Below are 22,673 nucleotides of genomic sequence, written 5' to 3'. Positions count from 1 at the left end.
CATTTACACATCGTATAATTACAATTTTATATTAGTGAAACAGCAAAATCAAAAAACAAATATATTACTAGAAAATAATTTCACGTTGGGAGTTGGCGCTGTTATATACTTATTTCAAATTCTGTGCTGCTTTATTTCTTTGAAATTTAATTTTGAAAAATATTAATTACATTAAAAAAATCAAAATTCGCTACACTTTTGAAGCACAATTTTAAACTAAAAATAAATATTTATAATGAAAATATTTGCCATTTGAATATAGCATGTACTTACAAATATGTTTTACTTTCCAGAATATAGAATTCAATTTGAAAGTGAAGTCTAAAAACAAGGGAATTTTAAATCCCAATGAAACGTACGTGTAAGGCACGCTCCATATATCGTTACAAATTTTTAGTTAGTTTAGTTACATCTAGTGATATAAACACACAGAATTCAAATTCATTTGATTGAAATCAAATGAATTAAATTAAAAAAAAAAAATCGTTAATAATTGACGAATATATAAATTACATATTTTATATTAATTACTGAGTAAGAATAGAAAATAGATTTAATAGCATTTTAAGTAGGGTACTTACACGCACTTAAATCCAATTCAAGAGATACTTTTCAAAATCTTATATCACTATTTAATCACATGAGTTGAGATCTATGATAACGGCATTTATATATATAAAAAACGATGATCAGTAATTGTATAAATAGTATCATATGTAGCATATTATATATGCATCAGATTATTAATTTATCGAAACTTTAATACAAAATTATTAACAGTTTACAGAGATTAATCTATATGAGTTGTAGTTAAAAATATTTTAGGAATATATCCTAAAATAGTTGAGTTAAAATGGACGAATCTCCTCTGCACTATTTTTTTTTTTTTTTTTTTTTTTGCATTTATGAGAACAGTGGTGGTAGGCAGGTTAGTGTCGAATGTTTTTAGTATAACTAATCTTATTAGTTTTACTGTTTTATAACATACAAGCTGACCAAACCAACGCTGATATTTTTTTTTTATATCCAATGAACCTTAATCGAACATTTAAATAATTTTCTATATGAGTTGTTTTCAAGTTTATACCAAAGAAAAACATTTAATTTTTATTTATATAGATAGAACCCCTTAACAAGAAAGAGGACCCTAATCAATCTTCAGCTATCTACATCAATTTTAGAAGTCTCCTGGCAGTCCACGAGTTAAACTTATATCACTTCTATATTAGTTTAACATTTGCATAGAAATAAAATAGATTTCTGAAGCCTTAGCCTTATAGTAGGTATTTTTTTTTTGTATCCGCTAATTTGCTGAGGAATAGATTCTAGTTGGAATATTTTTTTTTTTTTTTTTAATTTATTAGGAATATTACTATTTCTCCATCAAAAAACTTTAAAAAAATGAAATATTCAAATTAAAATCTATCTTTTAGGTACTCTTGATAAAAAAAAAAAAAATACGTATCTGAGGCTGTTGTACACAGTAGAGTAATATTTTGAGTTGTATATAGGGTATAGCGACACAAACAATGTATATCTTTAGGATTGATTTACATGTGTCATATGTCTACAGTTATGGTAGAGATATGGTTAAATATATTCTCATGTAAACTGTAAACAAAGCGGCTACCAATTATTAATCTTTTACAGTATTTTAATAAATCGCAAGTCATTCTTCTGTATGTAAAACATACCTTTTTTAAAGTAGTGCATCAAGTTATTGATAAACTTAAACATCTGTACATATGTAGAAAATATTAAAATTATTTCAATAATTTTATAACTGAAAACCTAATAGATAGGAGGCATATGTATAGTTAGATTCAATAATCTAAAACACAAGGAACTAAAGGTTGGCCACGCTATATATTTCTGTATGGAAATAATTTCAAAGTACTTTACATTAAATAATCATAATATATCACGCGGCATGCAGATTATGAATAATTGATGACATTATTACACTTTTAGTTTTTTAGACGGCCTGAGAGCATAATTAAGTGTGAGTTGCCGCTTGACGGCTAAACGACGAGGTTGTCTTCGTCCATTCCACTCTGCTTCTACTTTTCGTGCTAATTCAAAATCATTCTTTTCTTGTTCAATTATCTTCTCAATCCTTAATTGCTCTTGTAAAATATTTTTAAAATCACAATTTTTTAATGGACTAGATAAATTTTTTATAGCTAAATTAACCTTATTATTATTTACAGAATCAGGAATTAAGGGTGAACTATTCGAATCTTTTTTGGTAGTAGACTTTTTTGAATTACTTCTTAAACACAATTTTTTCTCTGATGAAACTTTTCTATCTTTTAACTTGGCCTTTTTTGGAGTTGTTTCATTCTCGTCTTTTGATATACAACCCATTGACCTAGTTCTTCTCAAGTTTGTTTTGGTGTTTAACTCGGTGATACCATCTATTTGAATTATTTGTTTATTTCGGTTAGAACTTCTTTTTGCAGGGAATGTGGACACAAGACAAGGGCCTGAAGGAATAACTTTCTTATCCCGTAACTGAATATTTGTTTCACATTTTACAGTATCCTGCAAGAAAATCAAAAGACATATTTATTTATTCATAGCCTTTTACAACTTTTTCAGTGTAGCAATTTAAAACATTGTGCTACTTAACAATGGTCTAAGGTTTGATTCCTCCACAATATAGAGATTTGTGATCAGAGTGTTTTCTGTATTAAATGTATATACAAAAAGTAGCTTTGCTTAGATTGATATGTCATGATAAACTTTAGAGGGGGTATATTTATAATTTATAAATAATTTTATAAATTTACAAAACATAGAAACTTACTTTTTTTACCCTAAAGATATTAAGTGCTATGACAAATGCCGAAGGCAAGTTTTCTGCCATGGATAAATTCCGCAGACGACAAAGACCCTCAATGTATTGCGCCCTGCTTGGAGCTACTTCATGTTGTAAAGAACTTCCTTTATGGCCCACGTGCATTCCTGGCACTCGCAGTGGTAATCTCTTACTAGAATTTAAACTAAAATAATTACATATTATTCTTTATACTATTAACAGTCATATCACAATTTTGAATAGACAACAATGCTATTGTTGGGGGAAAGAGATTGTTAATAATGGAGTTTAACTGTCCCATTGCTAGCAATACACCCTTATCAGGTCAATCACGTGGTTCCCCCTGGAAACCATTGTGGTTAATTCTAGCGCGATTCGTCGCGATGGGTTGACTGACCTGCTTTTATCGCCACCTATCATCCCTCCCTGGTGCCCCGCCAGTGTATATCGTTAGTGTAGGCTGGGTGACCATTTCATTATTACCCATTAAATAGGCAATTGTTATCTATCTATTCATATACCCACTGATATACATGGGCTTAAAGGAAAAATTTTGCATAAAATTGTATTTTTAAACATAAGTCACAAATACACAAATGGGCTCTCTGGGTACACTTAGAAGTATTCAGATCCAAAATATTAGAGATGGGAGTGAAACAGCAGGTGGGATGATACATTTATTGAATTATTAGATTTAGAATATTCAAAAGAGAACAATAATTCAATCTAAAATAATTTAATGCAATTTTAACTGCAATTCAGTAATAGTTTTATTATATATTAACATATTATTATACAAGTAGTTGCAGTTAATCATTCAATTTATTGAACTATATACATATATATTCTCATAAACTATCAATGGATAAAATTTCTCACCTGATTGGGGTTGTTCCCTCAATTGGTTTAAAATAACATAATTCCTGTTGCGTTGAATCAAAACTATCTGTCTCTGTACTTCTATTTTTAGAAGCATTTGTTTTGTGTTGAAGTACTCCTGGATGTGGTAAAGGAAGTGATACTAATAGTGACTGAATTCCATTTTTAGATTTGATATTTTTATCATCAATTCCATCTTCTTTAAAAAATACACTATGCTATTATTCTCTTTGATTCTATTTTAACTAAAAAATTATCCTGTAAAAATACACTATGGAAAGTGGTATCTATAGTTAATATTATACTGTTTTTGATTCCTACCCGGTGTTATTCCTCTGTACCCAGTAAATTCTAATGCAAACAACATTTTAACTAAAAAAATTATCATTTTGTTCATAATATTATACTGAACACATTTTTATCCAATATGGATTACTTTCTTTTCTTTATATTATTCTTTATATATTATTACCTTATCTTTGAGAGTATCACCATTTTCTTTATTCCAAATACCAGTTCGATTTCTAATTTTCTTATCTATTAAATTTTTCAGCAATTTTCCATAACTTGATACAATTTCAGGAGAATCCCTATTATTTTGCTTTACTGAAGGCACCTTGGGGGTAGAACTATCTGTGCTAGTATTGTCATCTGTTAACAATGGACTACTGCAAAACCAAAATAATAAATTAATATTTGATTTTTATGTGAATTGTATGTATAATTTCTTATAAACTCGTAAAGTTCAAAATTGGGATTCTTTCTTTCAATACTTTCCATAACTTAGTGATTCAAGAAGCTGGCCTGTAAGACCATTATGAGAAAGTGGCTGATATATAACAAAATGTCATACTAGCCGTTAATTGTCTATGGCTAATATAATGTTTCTTTTTCATAAGGGTAATTTTGCCAGTAGTTGCCACGTTTGGTAAACGGGTTGGCAACAGCAGTTACGTTTCTAGTAATGTTTTGAGAAGAACGCTGCTGCCCATCTCTCTACCATAAAGTTCTCTTAGTTGCCACACAGGAATGGCAGAGGTGGCCTATTATATGCTGAGACCACACGGCTATTGGAAAATGCATATATGAAAATGTTTTTTATCAAAATTTTACAGTCAAGGTGTTAATTTTATTAGAATCCTTCAAATTTATCATACTGCTTGACCATAAACAGAATGTCGCGTTTTACTAAATGGTTAATCTTATCCTATGTAAAGTCTTTATATAGGTATGCGGTAATATTCATATTCAGTATCAGCTAGTTGTCGATAAACATTACATTGGATATGAAGAACATCTTTGTCATCGCTAAGATGATTGATCTCACCACAATCACCTCTTCGAACAATTCTGATTTCATTTCAGCTTGCATGAGCTATATGCAGCAGGAGATATGGAACACTTCCTTATTCAAAAGAACCAAACTAGCCACTTCCTCAGGATCCCATTCTACTACTGACACGTCAGAGTTTCCACTCAAGGTCAAATTATCAAGTTAAGGCCAGGTAAAGGATGAGTTCATAGCATAATCATGTAATTGAATTTGATTTCAATCAATTTTGCGGCACTTGATTCTTGGTAATTAAGAATATTTAAGTACAGATTGTTTTTGCAACTTTGTTTACAATAATATTATATATATAGATAACAAATTGTTAATTTTTAGTACATTTATAATAAAATATAAAAAATAAATAAGAATAACATGTTGAAAACAACTTACTTTCTGATAATAACAGGAGCTTGCAATTTAGCCAAATAGCTATCAATTTTTGCTGCCTTTACTTTCTTATTGATGGTGCCCCTCAGATTTTGCTTTCTTGGCAAGTTTTTAGGAGCTTTTTGTTCTAAATTTGCACCTTGTATCTGTTGTGCTAATATCTCATCTTGTTTTAAAGCATCCAAATATTTTTTATGAGCTTCCTCCTCTTCTTGTTGAATTTTTCTAAAAAAAAAAACTATTGTAAATCATACTATTATATATTGCAATTATTTGTATCAACTTTATATTTTACTAGTTTTAGACTTAATAAAAGATTTTATTTATGAGCTAACACTGGTGTCACAAACAATACTGTGCACCAATATTAATGTGTTAATAACTTTGATATAAATCAATCAATAAATTAAATATTAATGGTAATATTCTTAATAATATACCTTTTACTGAAGTATAATAGTGGAGTTGATTCTGAGGTGCCATTTCTCTAAACTTTAGGTTTAGAGTCTATCCTATCTCTAAAATTAAAATTTCTATCTGATGTCACAGTGAATGCTTTATTTTAAAGTAATCAATATGAACTCATTTTTTAGTAAATTTAAATCAAAATTATTGTAATTTTACAAAGTAAAATTAAAATTATTGTAATTTTACAAAGTAAAATTAAAATTATTGTAATTTTAATTTTACTTTGTGAGCCTACAAAAGAGTGCAAAATTATCAAATTCAAATACTGACATTAAAAAGTATCTTGTCCTTATTAATCTTCTGATAATTTATGATATATAGCCATCTATATCATCAGATTAAGGGATCTAAAATGGTAAACTTGTGTTGATTTTTAACAGGATTTTCTTCTATAATCGTGCTAAGCAAGCATACAGCCTACCTGATGGTAAATAGTCATTGTAGCCTATGGATGCCTACAAACACTAAGGGTATCACATGCATGTTATTGACCCTGAATACAACCTTTTTGAACAACTCTAAACTGTAGTTTCTAAAGAAAGCTTTGGCAAAGGGCTCATTCTACAGCCTGAGTGTTTGCAGGAGTAAAGTCCTCTGAAACCGCATTGTATATAACCATTTAGATTCAAGCATGCAAAGATTAATTCCCTGATGAAGTAGAGTCGTGCAATAATAAAAGGTGCCTGTGAGAATCATTTCAAACAGTTCCTTACATAAGATTATCAAAAGTTATTTATAAATATATTATTGCATAGAATTACTGTACTAGTTAGTTTAGTATAAGGTTACATCTGCATACTAAATGCTGTTCTCTTTTTTTTTCTACTATTAATGTTATATCATTACTAAACAATTTTAATGAGACTTTAGTATTTACATTATAACAATGAACTCACTTGATTAAAAACTCAGTCTCCTGAAACTGTTTTTGTTCAAGTTGTAAACGTTCAAACCTCAACCTCTTCAATTCAGCTTCATATTCTAATCTTATTTCACCAGGAGCACTTAATCGTATAGGTGGTTTTTCTATAACATATTAAATTCTATTTATAATATGAGTAAATCAATTACAAAAATGAAACTGGAAAGAACACACGAAACAGGTGGTAAAAAAACCATGTGCAATAAATATAATAAAAATAACCCTGCTATTCTAGATAACAAAAAGGTTCAAGATTATACTACTAGTAAGTATATAAAAGTTCACTTATTTTTTATAAACAATAATTATATGATTAACTATGTTTACCTTCAAGGAAACTTAAATCTTCTCCTTTCGTTTTAATTTTGATTTCTTTTGAGAACTTGGATTTAATAAAATTCCAGAGTTCAACATTTACTAAATTCTTTTGTTTAGTTGCTGCTCGTATCCAAGATCCAATTCGTAAGCGACATAGAGGACAACACAAGGCATTATTTTCTATGCTACCGTTAAAACAATGTTGGCAAAAATCATGATAACAAGGCAAAGTTACAGGTTCTATAAGTATTGAATGACAAATTGAACAAATTAGATCTTTTAACTCTAATTTATCTAATTTCAATAATTTATTTTCAATTTTAGACAACCGCTTCTTTAACTTGGCCGCCATTTTTTAAGTTGTTGTTGTTTTAAAATTCTTTCAAATCGGACAGTTAAGGAGTATAGCTCACACAGCTTTTATTTCACGTATATTCAGCCCCATAAACATAATATAATGTAATAGATGTTTAAAATCCAGATCATTCCTATCTGAATTAGATTCTCAGGTAAGATTTTATGACTGTGGATTTTATCTACTATGCATTTTAATTGAAATAGAGGAATTCAATAATTTACAGAGTTAAAAAAAAAATTTATTTGGGTTCAAATCTATTAAAAGTTGAGCTAAAAACGTTATTTATTCTTTGTATATCATCCTACACTGTATAACAATACTTTGTAATAATAAAATACTTTGTATATCATTCTACACAACTTATTTTATTTTTATTATATTTTTTTTATAATAGAATGGTTTTCAAAATCGATTGCGTATATTAAAAATGGTACAACACTATGGATATTCTAAACAAAGATTTCGGTTTTAATTCTTTGAATGCAAATCATTTATTTTTATTTTTTTATAACTTTCATTGTGTTGTTGATTTGAAAAGCATTTCACTTTCCGTTGAATAAAACTGATGCCAACTCTTATAACGTGGTGATTACTTGCTCTGTGGTGTTACCTATATATACTCTGTGTTATTTATATTTTTTTTACATGTATAACCTTTTAAACGTTTTATATTATAAATTAAAAATCTTAATGTACAATCTAATATTCGACCAGACAGAGGTGAAAGTAGACGACGCAGTTTAAATAAAAGGATAATGTAAGTATATCAAATGCAAGTATTACTAAGGAATATAGTTAGAGAGTCGGCAGTTAGCTTTTTTTTTCTTTATATGAAGAGAAAAAAAAAGCTAACTGCCGACACAAAGTGCATCCGCCAAAAACAAAGTTTGTGAAAGAGCATTTTAATAAAGGGAGTTTTGGACGACGGAATTTAGGATAAGAATCAAAAAAGTTAAATAATGGATAATGTAAGGAGAAGGACAGATACCTGAATAGAAATAATAATATATTTAACCTTAAAAATATATATGTATATGTAAAGTACATAAACTGAGAAAATTCACGAACTTAATGTTATTGATAAAATAAAAGAGAAAATCAAATTATCAAGAAACAATAATGTTGGAACTTATGTAAGTAAGGGAATACGGAGGGAATTGAAAAGAACAGAATGGTCATAGAGTGGAAAATTTAAGGGGTAACACCATTGTAACAGCTTAAAAAAACGTGTTTTTGTATTATTATTATTATTTTTTTTTTTGATGAAAGGAAAGGTAATAAAATTATAATATTGGACGAAGTTATTTAGCGTATATTTAAGTAACAAAATAGAAAATTATTATAAAAAAATATTCAAAAATGACGGCATCACAGCCATTTTCGCGAGACACGTAGAATTTGAGACGCTCTGCGGCACGCAGTGTAGCTGCTGCAAATTTAGATGTAAAAAAAACCACTTATTGTACATGCTTATAGCTAGAGAAATAAGTAGGCGATTTTAAAAATATTGATTTTTGTGTGTTTGGCGAGTATTTGAATTAAATCGTAAAACTTTCAACAAATAAAAAAAATATCATTTGTTAATAAAAATTATTAAATTAACCTATCGAAAATCCCCTACAGATTTCTTTTCAAAATCTTATTTTATATATATTTTAAGATATTTTAACAAATACGAATAAAAAAATTAAAATTGTTGGAGTTATTTTGCGTGCCGTTTTGAACAATCGTGTTTCGAGAAAAACGCATTTAAAGTTTTGAAATACATTATAGACATGAAAAAATGAAAATTTCGTCAGTTTAAATTTTTTTACCATTAATCTGCTATCCCAGGACCATACAGCTGCCCTTCTATATTTAAATTTTCTTCCTCATTCTCTTTTCTCGATGATTTTATATTGGAGCGTGCTTCTTTTGCCGCATCTGTCAAAGACCGCTCAGCGTGCTTAACCCGTTTAGCATCGGGTTCAAGACAAAAATTATATGATTGGACGCCAACATCAATCTCCAAAACTTTAATAATTTGTAAAATATTACTCAAACCATCGTTGAAATTGATGTCCTTTTTGTACACGTGTTGACTCTGCACTATATATACATATATATACACCGCACACAGCAATAGTGATCAGTCGCAATATTCAAGACTTTTTTGCCGCTTGAAATAGATTTCGGAACTAAATTCTAAACAGTAGCATTAAAACTTTTATTGCTATTTTGCGTGTAGCGGGTTAGAGTCGTACACTTTAGCCTTAAGGTAGCCCCACAAAAAAAAAATCCATTGGAGTCAGATCTCATATATATATATATATATATATATATATATATATATATATGTTTGCGGTCGCCACCGTGCGTTTTTCAAGGCACTTTCTCCCACGCACAACTACTCTTTGGAATCAACTTGCAGCAGCAGTATTTCCGAACCGATATGTCAACGTAACCTTCAGGTGTGCTGCCAGCTTTTCTTAAAAGGCCGGCAGCACACCTGCAATACCGTTGGTGTTGTGGACAATAAGGCTATGTAAGGGCTTCTGATGCTTATTTTGGATTAATCGTTAACGATGTGCTCTCATCAGAGAACATTACGTTTATGGGCGGCGGTAGCCACTTATCATAAGATGAGCCGTATGCTCGTTTGCCCCCTGTGTTGTAAAAAAGAAAAAAAATATATAAATGCTTTATAATGACATCTGTTAGTGTATTTAAGAAGATAGAAATCAAAAGGAAGGACATTAGGCTGTACTTTCCCAGCAGGTAGGGGGGTCAAACTGAAAGTCCTTAGAAAATAAAAAACTGATTAAATTAGCAAGTTTTACCTTTATTTTATGTTTTCAAAATAGTGTCCATTCACGTTAATACATCGCTGCATCCAACAGAACCACTGAGAAAAGCACTTTTCCCACTCATCCTTAGGGATCTCTTCGACGGCCTTCTGAAACGTTTTTCTTTTATTTTTCGGAATAAATAAAAATCGCAAGGTGCGAGGTCGGGGCTATAAGGCGTATGACCCAGTAGTTCTATGTTTGCGGTCGCCAAATAATCGATCGTTTACTTGGCGGTGTGCGACGAAGCATTGTCGTGCTGAAGGAGGATCCTACTGCGAGGTCGTTTTATACGTACTTTTTCCAAAACACGTGGCAAACAATTATTACTGTACCACTTTGCAGTAACTGTTTTTCGATCCTCTAAAATAATTGTCGCGTAATGACCTGTCCTTCCAAAGAACGAGCCCACCATCTTATTTCCCACGCTTCGACCTTTCTTCACTTTAGTTGGCAACTTCTCGAAAGGAAACACCTACTAAGCTGACTGTCTTTTAGTTTCGGGATAATAACAGGAAATCCAGCTTTCGTCTCCCGTAACTATGTCAAACACAGAATTTGAGTCACCTCAGTTAAATCTTTTATGCATTTCACGGCATTAATCAACACGACGGAGTTTGAGCCTAGGTCAAATTATGAGGTATCCACCGGGCACAAAGCTTCCTGACCGCCAAATGTTCATGGAGGATTTTGTGCACTTGACTCATACCAATCCTTAAGCTTGCTCGGATCTACTGATAGGTCACTCTTTTGTCAGTCTCTATCATACGCCGCATAACTCTGATGTTATCTTCAGTCGTCGCCGTAGAAGACCGTCCCTCATGCACATCATCGGTGAGATTAGTGCGACCACGTTTAAACTCATTAAACCAGTTGTAAACAGTAGCACGAGACGGGGCTTCATCGTAGTCTTTCATAAGTTTCTTGTTGACTTAGATGATATCGAAAGTCATAAAAAATCATCGCACGAAAATTTTGTCGTGTTAAGTTTATGATAACGTTACACAGATTATTTTCAATTTGCCGCCAAACCGTAAAACAAATGACAAACGAATAAATTATATACTCACTATTATTCGTAAAGAGTTTCATTTTCAAAATTTTAACAACATTTTTTATTATATTGCTTTCAAGTAGCCAGTTCTAAAAATTTTCAGTGTACGAATTTATATCTCACGTCGCTCTATACAATCTACTGTCTTTGAATCAATTTTTTTTCTACTACCATCCCTTATAAGAACCTGTGCAGATGATCCAATACCCCTAAGATGAGAAAGGTTTTCTTTCTTGCCTATTCAGAAACTATTTGCAAGTCATAGTGAGTGGTCTGGTCTTAAAATATATAGCACAATATAAAGCATCATCCCAAATTGACTTGTCGTGCAACATGCACTTGGGCTTTCCAATTATCATCCTTTTGGTTCTAAAACACCATTGTGTTTTAGGCATCTGAGGTTCTCTTATGTTTGATACCACGCCCTTTTAAATAATTTTGAATTTTTTTATTCGTATAGTCTTATTTAAATTAATATAATTATAAAAAAGCGACTTCTTAGCGACAATGGTGTTGACCCGCATACCTTTCTAAAACTAAAAAATCATCTATTAGAACTAGACAATATTTCACTCCTCCCTAGGATTGATTAAGAGGACCAACTAAATCAATGTACACTAATTCTAATATGTCATGAGCACGCTTATATTTTTTTTTTATTAAACTTCTTTTTCTATCCTTTTCTTTGACAGCGAGTTACATAAAATTGTTGCATTTTCATTTGAACATATAAACAGGTGGCTTTATCTTCTATGCCATGATATTAAATTATTTTCATCTACTAGCAGCAGCCATAAATGATGTTGAAATATCGCTATCCTTATAGTATATTAACTTGCTCAGATCCTAGAACATATAATCAGTGTTTTAAATTACCTTTCTGATATGGTGTTTCCATATCAGAAAGGTAATATTATTATTATAAAACATGCAGTAATTATGTCAAATATAATTATCTTGGCATTTTACTTAATGTATGTGTATATTACTTTGCAATAAGTAACATACACATACATACATAATACGTAACAAGTAAGTAATAATATAACTACATGGGACAGATAAAAGAAACACTAGGTCGTATAGGGAGGTCAAGGATATGGCCTGGGATAGAACTGGCTGGAGGGAGATGCATGAATTAGTTGCACCGACAAGAGGAAACTCTTAAATGAAAAGAGATTAAGTACGCATAAAAGTTTTCAAATCTACCTTAGTGTTGCGATTTTCATGATTCAATGCTATCTTGATCTTTCCATAGGTTTTCGGAAATTATATCTTGATCATCAGTAATTGTGATAACTTTCAAAATATATACGGTTGATTAAGAAGAGATTATTAAAAGATAGTTGGAGTACATAGTCAGTAAAAAGATTAATTGACACGGATTATTATAGTTACAATAATTACATGAGATATTCATGATGTTCAATGACGTTGAGAGGACCTCTAAATGGGAAGAATCTATGTTGGTTTTACGGGGTCATTAGCTACATTTCACGAGCAATTTGTAACTCTTTTCATAATTTCAAATTCCCTATTCTATTCTAGGATTTCGTCTAAACTAGTAGTAATCTTTATAATGCTAATGAAATAGAATCCAACCAAAAATATTGTTTTTTTTTTTTTTAATAGGAATTGAACTGTACTGATATTATTTACTATATACTCTGATATATTCTTTATTCCACAGATAATTTAAAACGGTTTTGATTTGAACATCTCAAATATGAAGCAGGAGGGGAATAATTTGCAGTCAAATATTACCGCAGACAATGTGCAAGAAACTAATCTATATGTTAATTCCGATATTAAACAGGAGTTAGATTCATTCTATGATGAGTATCCGGAATACGAAACGAAAGTTAAACAGGATAATGTTGAAAATGCTGTAATTGTAAAAACAGAAAATGTTACTATTAGCAGAGAGGCAGCAACAGTATATAATATATGTTCTGAAAAGGAAAGTCATTATCTTAAGAAATTATATGAGAATCATGAAATAAAGGATGAGTTGGTTATAGGACCTACAGTTGTTCAAGCAGAAACAGTATACATAGATAATGAACATTCATTATACACTAGAACTGAACCTAAAGATGTTATTCATAATAAGATATCAAGTAAGTATTCAGTTTCCAGTGTATTCTGTTTTTTTTTTATACTGTAATATTATTAAAGCCCCCCTTTGAGGGAGAGCCCTATGTTCAGCAGTGGACAGTTAACGGCTGATATGGTATGGTATGAAATCCGCATGGTGGTAAGTGATCACTATTAGTAAAATAATTTTGCTTAAAGCCGCAAAACAAATATGAGATCAACAGAGAAGTTAAGCATTTGAAGAAAAAGAATTATTAAAATTGACTTAATTATCAACATAAACTTTTTTAAGACATTTATAAATAGATTATTTATAGAATTTAATACTTACGTATTAGACGATTATTCTCTATGTTTTCCTTATGTACTAAATAATAAAATTCTATTGCTTCCAGATGCTGTTCATAAATCCATGCAACAAGTAAAGGTAGTAATATCTGATAAAATATACTTCTGTGATATATGCAGAAAAGTATTTACGTCGTATAATACGATAGCATCTCATATGTCAGTTCATTATAGTAAAAAACCATGTTCATATCAAGTGTGTAAAAAAAATCGTGAAATGGATTCACAAATAAAAGGTGGCGTACATTGTACTGGTAAAAAATCATACATTTGTGATGTCTGTAAAAAATGTTTTTATTTAAGATCAGTTTTGGTAACACATATGCATATTCATACTAGTGAAAAACCATATACATGTGCAAAGTGTAAAAAATCTTTTAGTTTAAAAAAATATTTGAATCAACATATGACTTTTCATATTGATGAAAAACCCTATATTTGTAATGTGTGTAAAAAATGCTATAAAACTACTACAAGTTTAAATCTACACATGCGTATTCATACTGGTGAAAAACCATACACATGTAAAATATGTAAAAAAAGTTTTATAGCTAGAAAATATTTGAATCAACATATATATAGATATTCCCATGATAAAGAAAAACCAAATTATTGTGAAGTTTCTAAAAAATGCTATAAAAGTACTTCAAGTTTAAATCTGCACATGCATATTAAAACTGGTGACAGACCGAGTTGTGAAATTTGTAATAAAAGTTTCTTTTCAAAAACAGATTTGAAAAGGCATATGTTTGTTCATACTGGTGAAAAAAACTATCCTTGTGAATTGTGTGTTAAATCTTATTCTAGAAGATCAATTTTAAATAGACACATGCGTACACATACTCGTACTAAAAAACCAAATAGTTACGATTATAGTTGTGACATTTGTGAAAAAAAATTTGTTACAGTATCAGTTTTGAAAGCACATATATTAATTCATACTGGTAAAAAGCCATATATTTGTGATGTGTGCAAAAAATGTTTTGGTACGAAATCAGTTTTACAAACACACATCCGCACTCATACCGGTGAAAAGCCGTACAGCTGTAAAATTTGTAAAAAACGTTTTTCTACAAATCGTTTAAATAGACATATGCGTATCCATGATAATAATAAATAATTAATGTTATAAATTTACGAAATCGTAAAAAATGTTAAAAATTTACATGTATATTAATAATGTTAAACAATTGTAGTATGAAGTTAAAAGGAGTTAATAAAATTTGTTTTATTGTTAAAAATTTCGTAAGTACACATTATATTTTAATGTAATACCTAACCTAACTGCCGGTTTAACTCACGTGTTATTTGATCGAAAAATCTCGACTAGTTTCGGGACCATCTGCGACTCTTAGTCCTGAACGGCTGTGATGTGAGCGCGATACTCTCTGTGTAATAATTAAATAACTGGGTCGTATTACGAAAGTCAAAGACTTGGATGTTATTCCAAGATGACAATCAAATCAGTCTAGTGATTTGACTTAGAAACCAGGGAAACGTCTGGTTTTATTTAATTCAAATAATTGAGATTCTACTGTAATGATAGAGAAAATTAAGACTAAATTTATTAAATAATTGTATTTTAAGTATGCACATTGCAGATCCATTAAGAAAAACTTTTGTCTTTATTTAGACCGTGTTCTGAAAGAGATTAAATATTTTTATACAAAATTATATATAGTCTTATTGAATTGCCTTTCTTATTGAGTAATTTTAGCGTAAGGTGAATTCTAGAAATAATAAGCTATTTAGTATTCCTTTTTCACACACAAATTATATGAATAATATTTTTCTTCTAAGAGCCTGTAATTGTTTAAGTGGTTCTCTCTTTGGATATGTTCAGTTAAGGGCTAAAATTAAAAAAAAAAAAAAAAAAACTTAAGAGAGATACTTTTTGCAAAATCCTCCTAATTAAAAAAACATATATTTCTTTAAATTTGTTATTGTTATGTTTCTCTTTTTGTTCTCAGGTACTTTTTCATATTTATCATCTGCTCTCATATATTTAATGTGACAATTTTTTTTTAAAACTTCTCAGATTTATCATCATTTCAGCCATTATTCGTCCACTGCTGGACATAAGCCTCATAGACTACCATAAAGAACGGTCCTGAGCCACCTGAATCCACTCCCTGCAACGCATTTCAGGTCTTGATAGATGGTAATAGAATGGTAATCCCGCTTATTCCGGTCTACACTGGCGTTATACACTGGCGGGGCACAAGTGAGGGATGATAAGTGAAGATGAAGCAGGTCAGTTAGCCCATCGTGACAAATTTACCAATGAATCAATCACGATGGTTTCCAGGGGAACCACGAGGAGGTCGACCTTTATTGCTAGTAAACAAAAAAAAAATTATTCATTTCATAATATTTGTTTTTATAAACGCTTCGACGCTAGAAGCCAAATAATATAAGAATTACATTACGCAAGTGTAATAAAAGCCGTTTCCCATGTCGTCATAAGCATTAACAGACGAAAAAAAAAGTCCAATTGTGCAAATGGGCAAAAAAAAATTGTATCGGGGGTGTCATTTGTAATTTAGATTTGTCATTTGGATTAATTATATTAATTAATCCACTAATTATGACATTTGTTACATTACGACATTACACACATTGTTTATATGGTTTTTTTTTTATTGTATTTGAAATAAATTTTTACCTATCAAATTTTATTTTTAGTTTTTTGACATTTTATTATCCACTACAACAAAATAGCTCTAATGTTTCTGATATTTATAATGAAACATGAGATGAGATATTATATTTTATATAACCGTTTCTAATGTCATGCATATACGCACTGCGCATATGCATGGCACTATAGGTACGTAAAATAATTAGAGGCATAACACCTTAGTCCTCAGAAATGGCAATGTATGGGGGCATCATGGACAAAATAGAACAGTTATGTTCATGTCTATAGACTACTTTCCATTATGAGGGCCGTCACCATGTTTGCCATTCTAAGTCGCATAAAAAAAAACTGGATGCGGTTTGTATTTCTGAAAGTCTAACTTAAAATCTCGTGTGTGTTATCCTTAGATTATAGTTTTATCTTGGTACAATATCTCGAAGTGTTCTATTTAATTGATTTTCCTATTTCTGAAATCTACACATACAAATTAGAGGACAAAGAGCTAATAATAAAAAGCAATCCAATGTTATATTAAAAAAGTAATGAAAGTGACGATGACGAGTATCTATACTGCATAGATTATAAAGCAAGTAATCCCTATATAGACAAAGGTAAAGTAGGGCGATATTCTATCAATAGAAGTAACGACAATTCCTTTATTTCCCGTCCTGTTTCTCGTCTGCTGTAACTAGCTCATTGCTAAAAAAGTAACGACAATACTTTTTTTCTAAGCTACTGAGGATGGAGCTGAGGTCCAAAATACATTAGTAAAGTGGCAAATGTAATGGCAAACAACTTAGAATGGCAAACAAGCTGACGGCTCACCTGATGGAAAGTGGTAACCGTCGCCTATAGACTTGAGCAGTATTATGGCAACCACCTGTAATTCGTAAATTTCCCTTATAATTTATCCAGCCTACTGTCTTATTGGCCAGCAAAGGTGACGGATGAAAAGCACGTAGCTGAGATGCGACTGTTCAGATGGGTTTGAAGTATGACAAGAATGGATAAAATAAGCATATCAGAGGAAGTATGAAAGTAGCGCCAGTGATAGAAAAGTTAAGTTAAAAGTCTGTCCTGCATGCATATTTGATCCTCAAGGATGTGGAGTAAATTTAAAGAAAAAAATATTAAGTATGAATGTGGATGGCTATAAAGGCAGAGGAAAACCTAAAAAGACACCGATGGACTGTGTGAAAGATGATATAGCCAGATTGGAAGTGAATGTGAATGAGAATGGAACAAAAAACATATTACGTTGACCCCAAATAAACATTGAAATAAGGTATGGATGAGGTAATTAATGCAGTGAAAATGATGAATGTTGGTAAAGCAGCGGGATTCTTTAGCATATTTAAAATACAATACAATACAATTTAAAAACAAAAGAAAGATTTAAAGAGAATAAAGAAAGTTAAAAAAATATATCAAATCTGGTGAAATGCTTAAAGAAGGTGGAGAATTCATTGTAAGCTTGCTGTATCTGCTGTTTAATAAATGTTGGCGGTCCGGTTGTATTCCTGATGACTGGGGCAAAGCCGTTATTGTGCTACTATATAAATGCAGCGAGTCACAGCAGGGGTGCAAAAATTGCCACAGAATAAGTCTTCTAGGGATGCATATCCATAATAGGTTTTCGAAAGAATATGGAATCTACGGATTTCTTAAGGTGCATAGCAGAGAAGACCTTATCTCAATATTAAAAGGTTTTCTACGCCTTCATTAATCTTGAAAAGGCTTATTTAGTAGTAGCATATAAAGGAATGAACTATGGTCAACACTGATTATATATGGGATGGATAGCCATTTGATACGGGTATTCAAATCTTTATATAAGAATTGAAATGTCTGTGTCAGAATAAATGGGGTCTATGTGGACTGGTTTGGTATTCAACGTGATATTTATTGAACGGGGCTGTGTAGAATCTCCTTTGCTGTTCAATCGATTAATGGACAATTGCTTGACCGATTTGAAAGAATCTGACTGTGAATTCCGAATCAATGAATCACTGTTACTACTCTTATACGCTGATGACCAAGTACTGCTTGCAATGTCGGAGTATGAATTTCAACAAATGGTGACTGTAATGAATATAGTGTATGCAAGAAAATGTATGAAAATAAATGCGAAAAAGACAAAGGTTTTTGAGAAGAACGCAAGTTTAACGGCATGCCAAATTATGATAGGAGATAGAGTAGAGCAATTGAGTGAGTTTCTATTCGGTTCATTGTTTACAAGGGATCAGAAGTGTGAAGGAGATATTGAAAGGAGAGTGAAAGCGGGGAATAATGTTATCGTTGCATTGCTCTCAATTATGGCAAGCAAAAATCTGTCGAGCAAAACATCAAGGAATACTGACACCAAAATTCAAGTATGGAAACGAATAACGAATGGAAGCGAACGAAGAAGCATGGACTGATAGAAGATATAATGACAAAAATCGAAAAGGGAAGTTGCGTTGGTTCGGCCGTTTGGAGAGGATGCATGAAAGAAAAATTACGAAAGGTATTTATCGAGCTAGAATGAATGAAAATGTCGGTGGCGGCCGCCTTAGAAGGATGTATATCGACCAAATAAAGCCAAATTAAAAGTACTTGTAGTCACAGAGCGTGTATGTAAAAATTTATGAATTTGGTGGATACAAAAAAGGCTTGTTGGAATCGAAGCATTTGGAGTTTCATTGTTTCTGTCTCTACTATGGAAAACAAGCGTTTTATATATGTATGAATGTATAGTAGAAAAATGATGACTCTTTAAAAACTTAATGATAAACTCTTGGTAAGGGGGGGGAGGGGATTGTTAGTAATGCAAAGTACCAGCCAGGGATGAAGGGATTGCTAGTAATGTGGACTACTAGTCCCATGGCTAACATACCCTGTCTGGTCGACTACCACGCGGTCTCCCTTGGAAACCATCATGCTGAATTGCAGATGTATTCATCACAAGGGGCTTTTTTATAGGTGATAATGAAATTGTAACCCCGTCTGCGCTATCGGTATACGCTGGCGGGGTACCAGTGAGAGATGATAGGTGACGATGAAAGCAGGTCCATTAGCCCATCGTGATGAATTACGCTTAATAATAATAAAACCACTAGAATTAACTAAAATAGTTTCCAGGGGGAACCGCGTGGAGGTCGACCTGATAGGGTGTATTGCTAGTAATGGGAAAATTAGACCCTATTACTAACAATCCCTCCCCCCCCATCATGATGGGGTAACTGACCTGCCGCTTTAGGGGGGAAGGGATTGTTAGTAATGGGGAGTTTAGTCTCCATTACTATCAATATACCTTATCAGGTCAGTACGCTGTCAGGTCTACCTACACATAGTTTCCCTTGGAAACCATCGTGACTAATTTATCGTTGAATTCGTTATGATGGGCTTATTGACCTGCCTTTTCATCCTCTGCAATTATCCCTCACTGTGCCCCGCTAGTATATACCGATAGGGCAGGCGGAGTACCATTCCATTATCATCCATTAAAAAAAAGACCTGCCCTTTTATCCTCACCCATCATCTCTTACTGGTGCACCGCTAGTATATACCATTAGCGTAGGCGGGGTTATCAATCTATTATCATCCATTAAAAAAATAAAACTCGTTAGGTACTTCTAGGAGATGAATATCTCATAAAAGGAGAATATAACAAGCAAAATAACAAGTACTTATCTATGTTTAAATACCCTTTGATTCATAGATTAAGGATAGTAACTGCGGTTGATGCATAGACTTAGTAAAACGTATTATAATATAAGAGCCGATGTTACCGATTCTGCTTAAATCTCATACAAAATCATGATAAAAATAACAGACTTCCTTTATTTCCTACAATAACATCAAACTATAATTATCATTAATATCAAAATGCTTATCGTTTCCTTTTAAAATCCCGTTCGTTTTTTGTTTGGTATAATGAGCAACACCTTTGCTAAAATTATATAAAAAATCAGTTGCTATAGCTAAAAGTACCATATTTGCTGAAAATTTTCATTTATAGTTTTTGTTCATAACTATTGAGTTAACACAAAAAAAAATGAATAAATAGGTAGTTACTTTGAAGTTTGTAGTTATTAATTATGCCGCCTCTTCTGAACGATTTCGGAACTAAAATTATTATAAGAATGTCATAGAAAAGAGCAAATTCGTTAGGCAACTAGGATACAATCGTCCAACGTAAATATTTTTTAAATAGGTAATAACTTTCTTGCTGTTATAGGAATCACCCCGCAAATTTGTCTAATTGTTAAATAAATAAATAAATCAAATCCTTCTGTCGACTATGCCGTTGCTCTCATAGTAAAAATTAAAAAAAAAAAACTTTTCAGTCGTACCAACATAATAGTTACTAGAAGCCATGTTGATATTTTCCTTCTTTTTTCGTCATGTACCGACTCACATGTATTTGAGAACGAGAAACGATCACGAAAGAAACCACGAGAAATATGGTGGTTACAAGAGGACTTTAGATTGGTGTTCTTTTGTTCTTATAATTCATGTGAATAGTAACAAATGTTGAAGATTTCTTGTGTATAAATTATTGCAAACTCAGGACGATTCCTTGGAAATGTCTTCAATGCATTTTGTGGTTCAACCCTTACCTGGAACAGAAGATCAATTGATAGATAGGTAATATTAAATTATATTTGTTCTCCATTTTTTGCAGTAAGAATTAAGATTTCATAATATTATATGATTACTTTTGTGATGTTGAGATTTTACTGGGAATTAATATACTGCTTTTTTTACTAATATATCGCATATGGCCACGTTTCTTGCATATTTTTGTACTGTAATGGATATTTTCCTTGACATAATGATCGCAATAGTAATGGTGCGAGTCCTATCTTGTCTCAAATATGGATCCGAAAATCCCAATCGTTGTAATCAATTTGCATATCTACCTTTAAATAAACTTGGTTTTTTTAATACTCACGAGCGATTTGCAATATTTGCTTTTCAATTTTATTTATTTCAAAATATTACTAAATGTATATAACTAAGTTTAGGTATAGAAATATTCAGTATCTTTCGAAATATCTAAATCTGTTTGTCTATTTAATTATAATGTCCGATTAATGACTAATAATGCTTGCCATTAACATTACCATACATATATTTCAATCATCAGAGATTTATAGTTTTTAAATACATTTTCTACATTACCAAAATACAAATAGTATTATACTTGCAAGATGATGTCTTTGTCTGATATCACCATTTTTATTGTATACAAACACTTCTTATGTGATTTATTTAGTAATGGTTTTATAACCCATATGAAACAAGTGATCATTAGTTTTAAAGTATTTTAATTTGAAATATAGAGGTTTAGGATGGTATTTAATCCTGAGTTCTCTAGACTATGCAATCAAGCATTCTTTCTGCATTCTCAATCATTGTTCATTTCAAATTAACAACTATTATTTAAAAATAGATGCTGTTATGCAAAACTAGAAGAAAAATATTTGAAGACTTAAATAGTAGTAGACTGAAAAATTAAACCTTCGTATAGAACATAGATGAAGGTCTTTAACCAGTGCATGTTGCAAGTGATGACTTATGGAACCAAAACATGGTCCTACATGATTACCCATATGCAAAAGCTTCAAGTTACTCAGCAGGCTATGGAGACAGCTATGCTAGGAGTCTTTTTGCATGATAGAATCTGAAACGAGGATATCCACAAAAGAACCAAAATAACCGACATAGCCCGAAGAACAAGCAAGCTGAAGTGGCAATGGGCTTTTTTTTATGTTTGAAAATAGTAGGCATTACCATACTATTTTCAAACAAAAAAAAAAGCCTGCGCTAACGAGATACGCTGGCGAAGCACCAGTGAAGGGTGATAGATGAGAATGAAAACAGGCCAGTTAGCCCATCATGATGAATTCATCAGGAATTAACCATGATAGTTTCTAGCTAACAGCAACACCGAGGAGGTCAACCTGATTGGGTATATTGTTAGCAATGGGAATCTGTCTCCATTACTAACAATCCCTTTCCCCCAGTAGCAATGGGCTGGTCACATACATAGCTCGAAGAATCAACAAACGATGGAGAAGATAGGTTTTTGAGTGGTGATCACTTACCGCTAAATGTAGTGTAAGATGACCCCACCACTAGATGGAATGCCAACCTGAAATGCATTGTAGGGGGTCAGTGAATGCAGGTGGCTTAGGACCGTTCTTTATGACAGTCTATGGGGGAGGCTTATGTCCA

General features: G+C 31.5%; 3 protein-coding genes across 7 annotated transcripts in view; 2 read left to right on the top strand and 1 right to left on the bottom strand.

The window, feature by feature from the left end:
* Window positions 1-1,334: 1,334 nt before the first annotated feature.
* LOC113522650 (E3 ubiquitin-protein ligase rnf168-like) lies at window positions 1,335-7,500 on the bottom strand. The gene is made up of 7 exons (XM_052897731.1): window positions 7,138-7,500; window positions 6,785-6,914; window positions 5,424-5,645; window positions 4,173-4,368; window positions 3,701-3,918; window positions 2,810-2,993; window positions 1,335-2,544 (listed from the first exon to the last, which is right to left on the bottom strand). The coding sequence occupies exons 1-7, from the start codon at window positions 7,478-7,480 to the stop codon at window positions 1,960-1,962; spliced, it is 1,878 nt and encodes a 625-aa protein (XP_052753691.1). The 5' UTR covers window positions 7,481-7,500; the 3' UTR covers window positions 1,335-1,959.
* Window positions 7,501-8,053: 553 nt separating this feature from the next.
* On the top strand, window positions 8,054-16,008 carry LOC113523020 (zinc finger protein OZF-like). 5 transcript variants are annotated; one of them, XM_052897882.1, is made up of 4 exons: window positions 8,059-8,243; window positions 13,056-13,485; window positions 13,858-14,046; window positions 15,866-16,008. In XM_052897882.1, the coding sequence occupies exons 2-4, from the start codon at window positions 13,092-13,094 to the stop codon at window positions 15,922-15,924; spliced, it is 642 nt and encodes a 213-aa protein (XP_052753842.1). In that variant the 5' UTR covers window positions 8,059-8,243; window positions 13,056-13,091; the 3' UTR covers window positions 15,925-16,008. The 5 variants fall into 5 exon arrangements, with proteins under 5 accessions (XP_031769963.2, XP_052753842.1, XP_052753841.1 ...); XM_031914103.2 differs by lacking the exon at window positions 15,866-16,008 and having other exon boundaries at window positions 8,054-8,243; window positions 13,858-15,481; XM_052897881.1 differs by lacking the exons at window positions 8,059-8,243; window positions 15,866-16,008 and adding an exon at window positions 8,320-8,454 and having other exon boundaries at window positions 13,858-15,481.
* A 4,803-nt stretch (window positions 16,009-20,811) lies between these two features.
* Window positions 20,812-22,673, top strand: part of LOC113522818 (E3 ubiquitin-protein ligase UBR5) — a 32,736-nt gene continuing 30,874 nt past the window's right edge. Inside the window, exon 1 of the mRNA XM_052897643.1 lies at window positions 20,812-21,080. Within this exon, the coding sequence (XP_052753603.1) occupies window positions 21,019-21,080 (62 nt within the window). The 5' untranslated portion in view covers window positions 20,812-21,018. The remainder of the gene's footprint in view (window positions 21,081-22,673) is intronic.

The sequence above is a fragment of the Galleria mellonella genome, unplaced genomic scaffold (genome assembly GCF_026898425.1).
Source record: "Galleria mellonella isolate WM207_F2 unplaced genomic scaffold, CSIRO_AGI_GalMel_v1 utg38, whole genome shotgun sequence".
Taxonomy (NCBI): Eukaryota; Metazoa; Arthropoda; class Insecta; order Lepidoptera; family Pyralidae; genus Galleria; species Galleria mellonella.
The sequence above is the reverse complement of the archived record's forward strand: the minus strand, read 5'-3'. Positions and strand labels throughout refer to the sequence as shown.

Excerpts from the sequence above, each read along its gene's own strand:
- LOC113522650 (XM_052897731.1), bottom strand. The coding sequence starts at position 7,480 with ATGGCGGCCAAGTTAAAGAAGCGGTTGTCTAAAATTGAAAATAAATTA. Across the intron at positions 6,915-7,137 it reads AGATTTAAGTTTCCTTGAAG|AAAAACCACCTATACGATTA; the intron begins GTAAACATAGTT and ends AATATGTTATAG. Across the intron at positions 4,369-5,423 it reads GCTCCTGTTATTATCAGAAA|TAGTCCATTGTTAACAGATG; the intron begins GTAAGTTGTTTT and ends TTGGTTTTGCAG.
- LOC113523020 (XM_031914103.2), top strand. The coding sequence starts at position 13,092 with ATGAAGCAGGAGGGGAATAATTTGCAGTCAAATATTACCGCAGACAAT. Across the intron at positions 13,486-13,857 it reads TATTCATAATAAGATATCAA|ATGCTGTTCATAAATCCATG; the intron begins GTAAGTATTCAG and ends TATTGCTTCCAG.